The following is a 16,286-nucleotide window of genomic DNA, read 5'->3' as shown; positions in this document are numbered from 1 at the left end:
TATCTTTTGCATGCAATTACAGAAAACCATACTTTGAAATTTCAACTAACAGTCTGCCTACATGTTTACACAATAATAATCATATATATACCTTCTAGTAATCATTAAATAAATCTCAGGGACTGTGAACTGCTAGTCAGACAGCCCCTGTAAAATGAAAATTTAAGTATAGATATGTCAGCTCTCATGTTTTTGTTTCCTGCGATTAGTGTGCATGTTAATGCCATTCATAGAATAGCCTAGGTGCTGTCGCTCCCATGAGTGCATCAAAGCTGGTTGTCAAAAATGTATTGTATCAACTTGCTTGCAGGTAGGATGATACATCTGTAGTTGCATAAACAGTGCTTATGCGTTAACCTGTTTGTTTGTTTTTGTCAAGGCCCCAACGTGGACATATATCTCTTGTGCTGTCGGTTTGTTTGTTTATCAGTCTTTGGATGCCATTGATGGGAAGCAAGCAAGAAGAACAAATAGTAGCACACCCCTTGGAGAGCTTTTTGATCATGGATGTGATTCTCTTTCAACAGGTTTGTTTTATTTATGTGTTTATTTTTTTATTGGTGAATTCATTATTATATAGGTTGAGTATTTCTTATCCAAAATGTTTGGGACCAGAAGAATTTTGGATGACAGATCATTCCGTATTTCAGAATATTTTTATATTTCAATGAGGTATCTTGCATTTATGTTGTCAAACACATGAAATACACACAAATATATTTTATTTGTGCATAAAACAAGGTTTCAAAACATGATACTAAATTTAAATGCCAAGCAACCATTTTATTGCACATATTTAGTGCTAGTTACACATCATGTCCTCAGTAGTGCTTTTAGCAAAAAAATAAAAAAATAAATTCTGTTTCTGGAATGTATATTTTTCGGAATAATTTGAATAAGGGATACTCGACCTATACAATGTTGACTAGCACTATGCAAATAGAAACTGTGGCTAGTGACCTAGCCCACGTCCTAGATGGCTGTTTTGCAGTGGCAGCAGCCCCCCAGGTAAAATCCGCCACTGTCTCTGCCTAAAGTGAAGCCAGATTCCTATTGGAAGTCTGACCTACCAGTCACTCAAGGCATCCCATTGGGAGGTGTTCCCTCCATGCGGGATGCCTCTCTGCGCAAATGTGCAGCAGCCCCCAAAACTGGTTCTGTGCATGCACAGTACCGCGGACCATACTGCACATGCGCTGGACCCAGGAACCCGATCAAGCCTTCGGGGGCTACTTCAAAGGCAGCCCCCGGAGGCTTGGGCCAGCGCATGTGCAGTATGTATGAAGTTACTGCGCATGCACTGTCCCCATGCAGGGGACTCGGAAGCGCGGTGGCCGGGGACGACTGCAGCGGCAGTGGAGGGTGGCCCGCATTGCGGCAGCCCCCCATCTCCATACTGGTAAGATCTGCCACTGCTGTTTCTGCATAGTGAGGATTAATCCCTCTTACTGTGGCACCATTTCTAAAAGATCAGGGCACAGCAGGTGGTGGGCCACATATGCTGAGGACCTGTAAAGTACAGTAGCTCCTGGTACCGCTTGAACTGAGTTGGTAACTGCTGGGACAAGAGTAATTAAAAAGCAGGTTTAAATAACACATACTCGCATAACAGTTTCTTCAAGATGGCATACATTACTCTTAAATACTATCCCACTGTCCTATGTTCAGTCAGGATATTTATTCCCAAAAGCTAGCTAATACTCCTTATCTTTTTGTTTTATTGTGTATTACCTTTACTTTATTACTAGAAAAATGCAGTTAGGTGGTTTCAAATATCTAATGGTCTAGCACTTTCAGTTTGAAGTGGATGATTTACAGAGAGAGTAATACAGGTTGGGTATCCCTTATCTGGATATCCCATATCCGAAATATTTTGAAAACAGTCACTGGTACACTCGCTCAATGCATCCTTGGGACTGGGGATGCTGTTGAAAAGGATTCCGATGGGCACCAGGAGACACCGTAGACGTTGGGGGACCGCCGGGGGACCGCCAGGGGACCATATAAGTAATAATAAATAAATAAATTCTGAAACCTGCAAAAATCCTTTATGCAAAACAAGCATTTCGGATAAGGGATACTCAACCTGTACTAAACAAAATAGAGATCAGCCACAATCTTGGTACATCATTTTGTTCCTCCTGATTACACTCCTTGATATACCAAAGCAGAATATAGGAAGGGATAATAATTGATCAAAACTTCAAGCTTTATGCTTATACAAGTATAATTAATTTATATACCCTTGAAGACAAGTGAGTGTCCATAATATTTAGTTGGCATCTAAATGCTAATGACACAGTAGGTACCTGATGGCTTGAAACACCAACTGGCCAGCATTGCAGATCTGAGGGCTGCACCCAAAAAGATGCAGCATTCGATCACCATCTTGATCATCGGTTGCACTGTTTGCAGCATTAGCCATACAAGCATCTAGGGGGCATCATGTGTATCATGCAGGATCTTTTCTGCACAGGTCCTGTGCATGTTCAGTATAAACATCATGCAAGTTGTATCCAAATTATTGGGTTTGGGTACAATTCTGAATCAGGTGCAGCTCAGTGAATTTGTTCCCTGCGTCTACAATCCCCAGGGCACATCGAGCATATACCTGTATGTGATGTGTATATGTGTACTGTTTTAACTGTTACCTAAATGCAGGGTTGCTGACCCTCCCGGAATTTCCGGGAGTCTACCGAAAATCGGGTCCCCCTCCCGGCACCCTGGAAGGATGGGCAACCCTCCCGGATTCACGCAATCCTTGGGTCTCAGAGGAGGGGGTGGAGCTAAAATGACACAATCGCGTAATTTTAGCCCCGCCCCCCTATGGAGATCTGTGAATTCGCTGGTTTATCATGGGGGCGGGGTTTAGTGATGTCACATTTAAGCCCCACCCCCTGAGCGGCTGCTGATACTCTCCTCTCCGGGCTTCTCCCGGAGAGGAGAATAATAAAGTCGGCAACACTGCCTAAATGGCTGTTGCACAGCAATCCAAATCAAATTCCTAGTATACGCAAGTATACTTGGCCAATAAAGCTGATTCTGATATCCATACCATAAAACTGAGGCTTTGCAGATTTTAATTTAGAAGTTACTTCTAATGTACAGATGTATACCCATACATTTATCCTACAAACACAATGTGTGAGATCCATGTGACTCAATTTCTCAAATGAGACGCATTTTAACAGGATTGTTTTGGTGCAACTAGAAGGGCTTTTTAACAAGAAAGAGGTCTAGATGTCCCTGGAAAAATCTGTAATAGGTCTAATCTGATTTGTAATATCTATGGGTATTTTGCCATCTCCTAATCTGTTAAGAACCATGCTCTTCTTTGGCCAGTAAGGTAGAGTTGCTACTGCCTCCAAATAATGTCTCCTTATTCTATTTTTAGCATGTGTGCCACCATTAAGATTGTTTCTCTTTCAATGGTCCTGGTGACACAGCTCAACATTGGGATGCAGGAGCCAGGCACCTATCCTAAAGCTTTTGGAGGGTAGGCTCCTCCCTTCTGCATCCCAGATTCCTCAGTTTGTGTTAGGTGCCCACTGGAGTGGGTGCTATTCTAAAGGGCTGCTGGAGCAGCCGAAGGATTAGAGTTAGTTAGGAGTTTTTTTATTTTATTAACTTTTACACTAGCTAGGTAGGCACAGTGTGAGGATTCTGTCAGCTCCTGCAGCTAGCTCCAGCGCAGCAGGAGCTGACAGAAGCGCGTCCTGTCAGCTCACTGTGCACAGGGGAGACGCTGTCTGGTCTCCCTGTGCAGCGCTTACAGCTTCTATTAAGAAGCTGCCTGGGCTCCGGAGCGCTCTGAAACCGGCTTCACGCTAGGTGGGGATCATGGGGGACAGGCGCTCCATGATGGCGGAGGCCATTTTCTGCGGAGCTTACACACTGAGTTCCTATATGAGAGGACAGCAGTGTGTTACAGGCATGTTCCAAGTGGTCCCCAGCAGAGGGGGAGACACTGGAACTTGGAGATCCTGCAATGGGAGCGGCTGTCTGGGGGTGGTTGGCGCCAAAAGCCATGGACCCTGCAGCAGCAGGGACTTGGTCTCTTCCCTCACTCTGTTTTGGCGCCATTCGGAACGCTTGCAGCGGAGCTGAGCTAGCTGACAGATCCTGGCAGAGTGATTGGATTTCCTGGGCATCGTTTCCCCACTTCTGAAGGCTTCAGACAGATAAGTGACTGAGTACATTGGCTCTGTATAAAACGCCTGTACAGTGAGCGCTGTGACTGTTATTTGTAGAACATCATGTCTGAGCAACAGTCTGTGGCTTTGGGGGAGGGAGCCCTTAATGCATTGAGCGCTTGCAGTGTTTGTACACTGAAATTTGCCCCTGAGCAGATGGCCAAGGGGGGCTTGTGTATTACTTGCACTGCTGTGAGACCCATGGGGAGTGAACCCCAGAGGGTAGAGCAATCGGAGCCTGCGTGGGCCAGTGCCCTGGGCAGGTCTGTGAATGCCTTAGTGCAATTGCTGGACAGGCAGAGTGATGTGTTGGTACTGTAGCTTCCCCGAGACCTAGTTCATCATCTCAGCAGTCCTCTGGATCCTTGCCTCTGACCCAGGCAGAGCCTAGCTTCTTTCAGGTCATGCAGGATACTGCAAAAGGGATCAGCAGGTTTAATGATTTGTTAGACAAATTTGATGGTGATACTGTGGGGACCCCTAAAAGGTCTTATTCAGTGCCATTGCTTGTTTCTGATGAGGAGGGAGAGTACACAGACATCCCCTGGGATCAGGGTGATGATTCTGAAGAGTCCTCAGCCTCAGGGGTGGAGGACTTGATTACTGCTGTTAAGCAGGCTTTGAATTTGTCTGTGGAGGATAAAACTCCTGCAAAGGGTGTTTTTTAAACGGCAGCGTAAGGAGACTGTTACCTTCCCTGCGGATGAAGGTTTACAGGATCTATTGGAAGGGGCTTGGAAAATGCCCGATAAAAGACTGCAGATGCCTAAGATATTTTTAAGTCTATACCCCATGCCTGAGGCTCATGCAGACCTCTGGGAAAAAGTTCCGGTGGTGGATGCTTCTGTGGCTCGGCTTTCTAAAGCCACGGTGCTACCTGTCCAGGGGGGGCAGCATTTAAGTACCCCGTAGACAAAAAGCTGGAAGGTAACCTCAAGGCAATATTTGAGGGGGTAGGCTTCACTGTACGCCCGCTTATAGCATCAGCCTGGGTCTCTAAGGCCATGATTGTGTGGGCCAATGACCTGTGTACAATTTTACATGCTGATCCATGTGTGTTGCTGCTTGCTGAGAAGCTTAAAGCAGCTGCGGAGTATGTGCTTGAGGCTGAGGAGGAAGCTCTCAAAATGGCTTCCAGAGTTTCCACAGTGTCCGTCAATGCCAGGAGAGTGCTTTGGCTTAAAGCCTGGGTAGCGGATAATGAATCTAAAAAGGCCTTAGAGGCTTTAGCTTTTAAAGGAAAGCTGTTGTTTTGGTTCAGAGCTGGAAGAGATTATTAAGCAGGCCACGGGAGGCAAAAGTACCTTCCTGCCGGCTCCTGCAGTTAAACAGGCCTCAAGGTTTTCTGCTTTTAGGCTGTCCTTTCGGCCCTCCCCTAGAGGGGGTGCGTCCTTTCGTGGACAGTCCTTTAGGGGAAAATTTCAGTCCTCCAGGGGCAAGGCCCCTAAGTCAAAGTTTGGTTCCTTTAATAAGAAACCAAGCACCAAAGGTGAGGACAAGCCCTCAGCATGACTACCCGGGAATTATCCCGACGGTGGTCAGAGTGGGGGGCGTCTGAGATGGTTCAGGGACACTTGGGCGTTGTTGGGCCGGGATCCTTGGGTGTTTGACATTATATCCCAGGGTTACAGAATTCCCTTCAAAGATCTTCCTCCGAGAAGATTCATTCCCACACCACTACCAAAGGAGTCTCGGCTCCAGGCTGCTCTTTTGGGGGCGGCTCAATCTCTCTTAGAGAAGGGTGTGGTGATCCCGGTCCCTCGAGCAGAGTGGAAAAAAGGCTTTTATTCCACACTGTTTTTGGTGCCCAAGCCAGACCAATCTTAAATCTAGTCTTTGAATCTCCATCTGTGGGTAGACCATTTCAAAATGGAATCTCTACGGTTTGTGCTGCTAAGCTTGGACAAGGGAGAATTTTTGGCGTCCATGGATGTTCAGGACGCATATCTTCACGTCCCTATCCTTCCGGAGCATCAGGCTTTCTTGAGGTTTGCGATAGGAGACCTGCATTTGCAATTTCAGGCGTTGCCCTTCGGTCTGGCCACAGCGCCAAGGGTATTCACCAAAATAATGTCTGTAATGGCGGCTGCTCTCCGCCTGAAAGGGATCACGGCGATTCCTTATTTAGACGACCTGCTGTTCAAAGCAGAGTCGGCGGAGAAGTTGCAGAGTCACTTGGCACAGGCCATCAGTTTTTTTCAGACTCACGGATGGCTTTTAAACTTACAAAAGTCTCAGCTTGTGCCGTCACAGAGAATCCAGTTCCTGGGGATTGTCCTTGATACTTATCTACATCGGGTATTTCTGCCTGAAACAAAGGCCAGGGACATAGCCACCTTGGTGCGGGAGATCCTGGGGCCTCAGAGTTCATCGGTTTGGAGGTGTCTCTCAAACTGTTGGGGAAAATGGTGGCGACTTTCGAAACGCTACAGTTTGCCAGGTTCCACTCTTGAGTGTTTCAGTGGGACATTCTGACGTCTTGGTCAGGAAATACTCACACCATGAAGTCAGAGCACATAGTGTTGTCTCCAGAGACACGGTCTTCTCTGGAATGGTGGATGCAGGTGGATTCCTTTTAGTGGGGTTGGTCTCTGCAGTCTTGGGACTGGCTGGTAGTGACTACCAACGCCAGTCTCAGGGGCTGGGGGGCGGTGATTTTGGACCTAGGCCTTCAGGGCTTATGGACCTCGGAGGAGTCTGCCTTGCCGATCAACATCCTGGAACTGCGGGCTGTGTGGAAAGTGATATCTCTGGCAGGAGAAAGATTGCAGGGCCTTCCTTTGAGAGGATTCAGACCAACAACGCCACGGCTGTGGCATACTTGAATCACCAGGGAGGCACACGCAGCAAGCTGGCCATGTGGGAGGTTTACCGGATTTTCTTGTGGGCGGAGCTGAATGTTCCAGCGTTGTCAGCGATATTCATCCCAGGGATGGAGAATATCGAGGCCAATTTCCTGAGCAGGGAGGAGCTGCTGGAAGGGGAATGGAGCCTGAACCCACAGGTATTTCTTCAGATTACATTGAAGTGGGGAACTCCGGATGTGGACCTGATGGCATCAAGGTTCAATCATCAGGTGCCCAGGTTCTATGCCAGGACGAGAGATCCATGACCCGAAGCAGTGGATGCAATGACTATCCCCTGGGAGGGGAATCTGCTTGGTCTTCCCGCCGTTTCCAATGCTGGCGAGGGTATTGAAAAGAGTCCAGTCCCAAGGAATTCCGGTGATTCTAGTGGCCCCAGATTGTCCAAGGAGGTCCTGGTACTCGAGGCTTCAGAGATTGTCTGTGGACTCGTGGCGTCTACACCTGAAGTCTGACCTGTTAAGCCAAGGGCCGTTCTTACACCTGGATTCAGATCGGCTAAATTTCACGGCTTGGCTATTAAGACCGCCATGTTGAAGAATAAGGGGTTCTCGAAGGCTGTGGTTAACACCATGGTGAAAGCTAGGAAGTCAGTGTCTTCTGCAAACTATTATAGGGTCTGGAAGACCTATATTAGGTGGTGTGAAAGGCAGAAGTCGCACACATCGCGATTTTGATTTTCTAAATTGCTGGAGTTTTTGCTGGATGGCTTCTCGTCTGGGTTGAGCCTTCAGTCACTCAAGGTACAGATTTCGGCCTTGTCGCTTTATTTCCAGAAAAGGATAGCATGGTTACCGGAGGTGCAAACTTTCCTGCAAGGGGTTTCTCGATTGAAACCTTCCTACAAACAACCAGTGGCTCCATGGGATTTATCGCTGGTTCTGGAGTGTCTTCAAAAGGCGCCTTTTGAGCCGTTGAGGTCGGCTGACCTTAAGTTCCTTACATGGAAGCTTGTATTTTTGTTGGCGGTTGCGTCCGCAAAGAGAGTATCGGAGTTGGGAGCATTGTCATGCAAGTCTCCTTTCCTTATATTTCATGATGACAGGGCTGTTCTTTGAACAGTACCCCAATTTTTACCAAAAGTAGTCTCTGCTTTTCATATGAATCAGGAGATAGTTCTGCCTGTGTTCCAACCCCCAGAGGGTTCAAGAAAAAGGGACAAATTGAGGAATTTGGATGTTGTGCGCTCCTTGCACATTTATGTGGACAGGGTGAAGGGTGTCAGGAAGACTGACACTTTGCTAGTTTTGTATGATGTGCACAAGATTGGTTGGCCTGCCTCTAAGCAGACCATTGCTAGGTGGTTGCGTTCCGTCATTGCCTTTGCATATACTAGGGTTGGTAGGCCTGTGCCGGCCAGGATTAATGCGCATACCAAAAGGTCGGTCGCCACCTCTTGGGCGGTTCGACATGGGGCCACAGCTGAGCAGGTTTGCAGGGCCGCCACTTGGTCATCTGTTCACACTTTTGCCAAATTCTATAGGTTCCATGAGTTCGCGTCGGAGGACGCATCATTCGGGCGAGCAGTGATGAGAGCTGCAGACCTGAGCGTACCCACCCAAAGGACCGGCTCTGGAACGTCCCAATGTTGAGCTGTGTCACCAGGACCATTGAAAGAGAAAAAGGGATTTTTGTAAGAACTTACCGTTCGAATCCCTTTCTCTGATATGGTCCTGGTGACACAGCGATCCCTCCCTTACGCTCAGTAAGTATGCCAGTGTTCATGATGTTTCATGTTATATATGGTTGAAAAGTAATTTTTTGAAATTGTGCATATAATATGTGCAGGCGTTTGTACTGAGTTAATGTATTCCAGTGGCTTTGAAAGATTGAACTGAGGAATCTGGGATGCAGAAGGGAGGAGCCTACACTCCAAAAGCTTTAGAATAGGTGCCTGGCTCCTGCGGACCCTCCTACATCCCAATGTTGAGCTGTGTCACCAGGACCATATCAGAGAAAGGGATTTGAATGGTAAGGTCTTACAAAAATCCATTTTTCAAAGACCTAAACCAGGTGAAACCTGGTGGTCTGTTTTTTTTTAATTGCAAACAGACACTTTTATTGCACTTAGTACTTTGAACGTATGCTGGTCATTCTGAGGAAGGGGTGTAAACCCCAAAACTGTTGACCCACATGACCGCTGTTTGATATGTTTGCCGTGATTTAATACAGACTTTTCACCCAATCCGGAGAGTGCCACCTCAAGACAACTGAAATATATATGTGTGTGTGTGTGTGTGTGTGTAATAAAATATATAACACTAACATAACACATCCTATATCTGAATGAATGAAATATTGTTATTAAATACTTTTCACTATCATTCATATAGTATACTGGGTTCTCAATACATTGGGGAAGAAGAGGTCCTCCGCAGGACAGAGGCACATTGAACTCTTTATAGTGGTTCTACTGGCTCCTCCCCTCTACAGTACTTCCTGCTCCACATCCTCAGTTTAGAAAGATGTGCCCTCGGAGAGGCTGCACTTACAGAGCTCCTGAAGAGAGTTTTTCTTCATTTAATTTTGTTTGTTATTTTGGGGAGCCTTTTTTTGACTAAACAGCTCCCTGCTTTGTGGGAAGCCAGGGGATGGTTACAGTTGCGGGCCTTTCAAGGTACCGAACTGTCCCTGCTGCAGCACCACTGTCCTATGTGGGTGATTGTCGTGGCGAGCATTGCGCTGCAGCGCTTCACATCCTCAGCTTACCGCACACAGTGTTACCTGGGGTACCCCGCGTGATGTGTGGCATGATGGCGGAGGCAATGGTGGTGTCCCTGCACAGGAACCGCACAGGCCCCTGTCCACATTGGATGCTTTACACTGCCTCTGGACCATCAGGCAGGTGTCCATGTGTTTGCTAGGAATAGCAACAGCGCCAGTATAAAGATTAGTAAAAGCACCAGCACCATTGTAAGGTGAGGGGCTTAACTCAGATTGGGGACACAGCTCTCTGGCACCAATTTCTTGCTTCCTGCTTCTCTCTGCATGCTTTGGGCACCATTTTACAGCAGCAGACACTACTCAGCTCCAGACTGGGTGTAAGAGAACTACAGCAGAGACAGCAAGTGAAATTGAGCTTATAAAACGCTCATTACAGTGTTTATAGCCTTGCACATACTTTTTGCACATATATATATATATATATATATATATATATATATATATATATATATATATATATATATATATATATATATATATATATATATATATAATTACTCTGTGTAATTGTATCTATTACTGCTAACCAGCTCCTCTATGGGAGCTCAGGTTAAGGGTGTGCTGGTTCCCCCAATATCTGAGACCTTTCCCCACTTGCTTGTTAAGCATTTCTGAGGCACACATATAAGTGTTATACCTCTTTCCCACTGCAGCCTTTACATGGTAATTTGCCGTTTTTTTAGGCTTTTTAAACGGGTACAGCTGCAGTGGGAATGCTCCAGGTTGCTGTACCCGTTTAAAAATACCGTGTTTTTTTAAACTGGTAAAAAGCAGTGTTTTACCCGCTTAAAAGCCGTTGGCAGTGGGAAAGGGGTAGCCCTTTTACCCGTTAAAAAAAAAAACGGCATGGGGTCCCCCCCACTGCCGTAACCAGCACCAGGCTGAAGGAGCCGGGGCTGGTATTAAAAAAATCAGGAAACCCGACAAATAGGGGTTCCCTGATTTTTTTTTTTTTTTTTTTACAACCAGCTCCAGGTCCGGAGCTGGTTCCCAAAATATGGGGGACAAAATGAGTAGGGGTCCCCCGTATTTTAAGAACCAGCCCCAGGCCAAACCAGCCAGCAGGGTAATGCCACAGCCGGGGGGCCACTTATTATATAAGTTCCCGCAGCCAAAGCATTCATCCCTACTGACCAGTCAGCCTGGCCAGGTGCCCTGGGGGAGTGGGGTCCCCCCCCCTCCATGACTTACCTGACCAGGCTGAAGCCTGGTGCTGTCCCCGATGCCCCTGTGCGGTGGGCATCAGGCTGATGGAATGGTGTAAAAAAATAGAATAAAAACTATTGTCTTTTACTGTGGAACTATGAGTCCCAGCAAGCCTCCCCCACAAGCTGGGACTTGGAGAACCACAAGTCCCAGCCTGCGGGGCATTAAAGGGCCCACTGGAACTTTGTAGTTCCACAGTAAAAGAAATAGTACAATAAACACACTGACACACGTGAAAAATAAAAGTTTAATACATCCACAGCCCATACATACTGATACTTGCCTATCTTGAGCCCGTAGGTAGCCCTGGTCCTGATGTCCTGGTCTGTATCCATGTCGGCATCCCTGTCGGCGATGGCGTCCAGAGTCTGACTAAAGCCATATGGGAACCTATGGAAGGAAACCATACTCACCTGTCCCAGGGCGACGTAGTTCAGGGAAGGGGTCTTTGCAAAATAACAAACCGACACGCAAACCAAGCGAACAGCTGAGAGCCGCACGGTGTTTGTGTACATTGTGCGGCTCTGCCTCCCAAATGCCGCTATTGGCCGCCTAGCAGCTCCTGATTGGCCGCGGCAGTGGGGGGGGACCCCACGACTGATTGGCCGCGGCAGTGGGTGGGGGCCACGCCATTTTTTTTTAATTTCCCCCCCCCCCATCTTTACACTGCTTAAACTATTTTTTAAACGGGTAAGTGTGAATGTGACAAAAACAGCTTTTAAACGGTAATTTACCGTTTAAAAGCTGCAGTGGGAAAGGGTCTTTATGGCTCTTACTCGTTTAAAAAAAAAAAAAGGTCATTACCCATGTAGGCAGTGGGAAAGCAGCATTAGAGACTTCACATAGCTTCTATACACTTCTCACTGACTCTGCCTGTTAGGTGTTTCCTGTGTGTGTTGTGGGGTGATCACTTTTATAAGATTTTTAGAAAGTTAACCTGTATGATTTGCAGCACTAAGTTTGCCCCTGCATCTACAGTACTTCACAAGTCATTTGTGAACAATGTATGTCTCCCCAGACTAGTGGGGGTTCACCACAGCTTAGTTGTATTCCCACACCACTGTATGGAGGATCACAGGGGGAGCCTCCGTTACCAGCCTGGGCTACAGCATTAAGAATATGCAGGAAGCTGTGTCCATGCAGCTGACTGCAAATACGCTGCAGACTAAAAGTGCAGCAGGATTTAACAGTCCTTTCTGCCAGGGTGGATATCCTCACTCGCATGGGTGGCTTGTGACGCAAGGGTGACTTAGCTGCAATTACGCCTGACTCTGAGGAGGAGGCTTATAAAGAAGGGGAGGATGTGGATGATCCCCTAACAGATTTTCAGGGGTCTCAGTCTCTGTTACAGGGGTCTGAGTCACAGAGAAGTCCTTGACCTTCCTCTGGTTGCACCTTTAGAAGGTGATTCCCTTTTTTGTGTCTCAAAAAGGCAAGATGTGGTATTCCCTGAACAGGCTGATTTGGAAGACCTTTTCAAAACTGCTTGGAAAAACCCTGAAAAGTGATTTCAAGTTTCTAAACGCTTAAAGTCAACCTCTCCCTTTGATGCCGCCGGCAGGTGGGTGTGGGAGGAGCCTCCTGTTGTGGATGCTTCTATGTCCCGTTTGTCTAAAAAGATGGTACTCCCAGTGCCTGGGACTTCCACACTTAAGGATTCAGTGGATAAAAAGCTAGACGGTACCCTCAGGTCTATGTATACGGCCAGTGGGAAGGCTATGCGCTCGGTACTTGCTAGTGGCTGGATGGCAAATTCAATTCATACCTGGGAGACCCAAATCCAAGAGGGCTATATGTCCACGGCCCAGGTGGCTGATTCACTCCGTCACATACAAGATGTGGCTATGGTGCTTTGTGACGCACAAAGTGAGGTGGGCGCTATTAATGTGCGTAACTCGTGTGGGGGGATTCCTGCCTCAGTCCATGGGTCAGGGGTCTTATTTTGCACGGCTACAAGCTGGAGTTCGACAGGTTGCCACCGCACGGAGTCTTTCCACGTCTCATCTTTACCAAGGTGATGGCGGAAATTATGTCCTTGCTAAGGGCTCAAGGGGTAAAGGTTATTCCATAACTCAGGGCTGGGCAATTGCGGCCCTCCAGATGTTGATGAACTACACATCCCAGGATGTTTTGCATTAGTTTTGCTATGTGGCCATGCTGAAACTGCTGCAAGGCATGCTGGGATGTGTAGTTCCTCCACATCTGGAGGGCCGCAATTTCCCTGCCATAACTGGACGATATGCTGATAAAGGCTAGAACAGAGGAGCGGTTGAGAGAGGTGATCACCACCACAATGCAGGTACGGTCTTCGCACGGCTGGATTTTAAACCTGCAAAAGTCCTCACTGACCCCATCCAGGCATCTCCAGTTCTTGGGAATGATTCTGGATACAGTGGAACAGAAAATGTTCCTGCCACAGGAAAAGATGGTAGCCATTCAACTGCTGGTAGTGGCAGTCTTTACACCGGTTCTCTTGTCAGTCCATCCAACTACTGGAAAAAATGGTGGCCACCTTCGAGGTGCTTCAGTTCGTGAGGTTACACTCCCGGGCTTTCCAGTTGGATCTGTTGGCAAAATGGTCGGGTTCCCACCTGCAGATGCACAGGTGAATACATCTGCCGGCACAGGCAAGCTTGTCTTTGCAATGGTGGCTTCACCCGTAAAACCTCTTGTTGGCCAGGCACTTTGGGATCCGGGATTGGATCCTTCTGATGACAGACGCCAGTCTCCTCAGCTGGGGAGCAGTGACACAGGGAAGGTGTTTTCAGGGAAAATGGTCTCTGTGGGAGTCCAAACTTCACATCAACTGTTTAGAACTCTGAGCTGTCTATTATGCCCTCCTGCAGGCAGCCCCCTTGTTGCAAAGCCTGGCAATCCAGGTTGTCTGACAATGACACAAATGTTGCATACATCAACTGGCAGGGGGGGACAGAGAGCAAGTCCTGCGTGAGGGGGGGGGGGTATCCAAGATCTTGGTTTGGGCTGAGGCTCACGCCATGGCCTTATCGGCCATATTTATTCCAGGTGTGGACAACTGGGAGGTGGACTTCCTCAGTCATCACGAGTTGCACCCAGTATAGTGGCATCTCACTCCCCAGGTGTTTGCGCAGATTTTGGATCGGTGGGGATTACCACAGAACGACCTGATGGCGTCCATGATAAACAAAAAGATGCACAAGTATTGCTCCAGGTCCAGGGACCCTCAGGCAGCAGCAGTCGATGCACTAACGACGATTTGGTTGTTCAACCTGGTTTACCTGTTTCCTCCCATTCCCTTGATAAGTCGCGTGCTAAAAATAATTTAAAGCCAAGGAGTGGATGCAAATCTGGTGGCCCCAGACTGGCCTTGAAGGGCGTGGTACGCAGATCTTCAGGCCATGGTTGTGGGGATCCCGTGGCATCTTCCTCTTGGAACTTGCTCATTCAGGGGCCCTTCGTTTACCAGGACTTAGGGCAGCTTCGTTTGATGGCCTGGAGGTTGAGAGGTAGATTTTAGCCAGAAAAGGTTCTGTCATTTCCAGCATGACCCAGGCTAGGAAACCGGTAACTGCTTCCCATTACCGTAAGATTTTGAGAAAATATGTAGCCTGGTGTGAAACTAATTTGTTTCCACCTGCAGATTTTAAACCGGATCGTTTTCCGATTTCTGCAGTCAGGCTTGGACCCAGGTCTACGGCTACGTTTCTTGAAGGTACAGTTTTGTCTCTCTATTTTCTTTCAAAGGAAATTTGCTAATATTCCAGGAGTACAGTCTTTTCTCCAGGGGGTTTTGAGGATTCAACCCCCCTTTGTCCAACTGCGACTCCCTGGGACCTTGATGTGGTCTTACAGTTTCGGCAGTCTTCCTGGTTTTAACCAATGGCATCAACTGATTTGAAGTACCTCACATGGAAGACTGTGGTGCTTCTGGCTCGCGTGTCAGAGTTAGGTGCTTTATCTTGCTGGAGTCCTTATCTGGTGTTTCACGCAGATAGGGCAGAGCTGAGAACAAAACAGTAGTTCTTGCCGTTTCGGCTTTCCATCTGAACCAGGCTATTGTGGTTCCATATACAGGTCGAGTATCCCGCATCCGAATATCCGTTATCCGAATTATTCCGAAAACCAGACATTCCAGAAAGTGGAAACATTTTTTTTTTTTTGCTAAAAACTCACTGGGGACATTTGTAACGGCATCACTGGGGACATGATATGTAACTGGCACTATATATGTGCAAGACAATGATTGCTTGGCATTCAAATTCAGTGCCTGAGATAGTACACAAATTTTGTTTCACGTTTTGAAACCTTGTTTTTTGAACAAATAAAATATATTTGTGTGTATTTTATGTGGTAATAAAATATATTTGTGTGTATATTATGTGTTTATACAGCATAAATGCAAGATACTTCAAAATACATCATTGAAATATTAAAATATTCCGAAATACGGAATAATCCGTTTTCCAAAATTCTCCTGGTCCCGAGCATTTTGGATAAGGGATACTCAACCTGTAGTGTGGTTCACTCTGGGATTCCGGAATCACTGGATGTGGTTTGAGCGCTTAAGGCCTATGTTGGTAGAATGGCTAGGCTACGCGAGACTGATTGTCTTTTTGTGTTTTATGATGCCCAGAAAAAGGGTTTGCCGGCCTCAAAACGATCTATTGCACATTAGATTTGTGCTACTATTCATCAAGCTTATGGAGCAGCTGACTTACCGGTTCCACCTCTGTGAAGGCTTATTACACAAGAGCGGTGGGCGCATCCTGGGCGGTTGCTTCGGGTGTGTCGGCTCTGCAATTATGCAGAGCTGGTACTTGGTCGGCTCAACACACATTTGTAAAGTTTTACAAATTTGACGCCCTGGCAAAAGAGGATACCCAGTTTGGGCTGGCGGTGCTGCAGCAGTCTACGAATGTACCCGCCTTTATGGAAGGTTTGGGACATCCCCAATGTATTGAGAACCCAATATACCATATGAATAATAGTGAAAATAGGATTTTAATACCTACCGGTAAATTCATTTCACGAAGTTCATATGGTATACTGGGAACCCTCCTCTGTGTAGAGTTCTACTGCATCTGGTTGTCACTTCAAGGTGTGACATATTTTGGCTTGTTGCCTATGTTGTCACTTAGGTAATATTGGCTTGTAGTGTTCTGCAAGTTGTTAACTGTTTTATTTACCAGTTATAAATGTTTAAGGGTGTGCTGGTATGAATCTCACTGCACTCACATATACTTATATCCTTACCTCACATACGTTCATTCTTTTCGGGCACAGTTTTTCCTTAACTGAGGATGTGGAGCAGGAAGTAGAG

The 16,286-nt window shown here is 46.9% G+C and overlaps 1 protein-coding gene across 5 annotated transcripts in view; it reads left to right on the top strand.

Moving 5' to 3' along the window:
• The window catches only part of LOC146060207 (choline/ethanolaminephosphotransferase 1-like), a 552,072-nt gene that overhangs the window by 75,013 nt on the left and 460,773 nt on the right, over positions 1–16,286 (top strand). For all 5 annotated transcript variants that reach the window (XR_014470393.1, XM_083173192.1, XM_083173191.1 and 2 more), the window contains one exon: positions 380–527. Coding sequence is in view for 4 of the 5 variants with exons in the window: in XM_083173192.1 (XP_083029318.1) it covers positions 380–527 (148 nt within the window). In the remaining variant the exon portion in view is untranslated. The remainder of the gene's footprint in view (positions 1–379; positions 528–16,286) is intronic.

This window comes from Crinia signifera, chromosome 2 (assembly GCF_055691185.1).
Source record: "Crinia signifera chromosome 2, ASM5569118v1, whole genome shotgun sequence".
NCBI classification, from domain to species: Eukaryota; Metazoa; Chordata; class Amphibia; order Anura; family Myobatrachidae; genus Crinia; species Crinia signifera.
The sequence above is the reverse complement of the archived record's forward strand: the minus strand, read 5'-3'. Positions and strand labels throughout refer to the sequence as shown.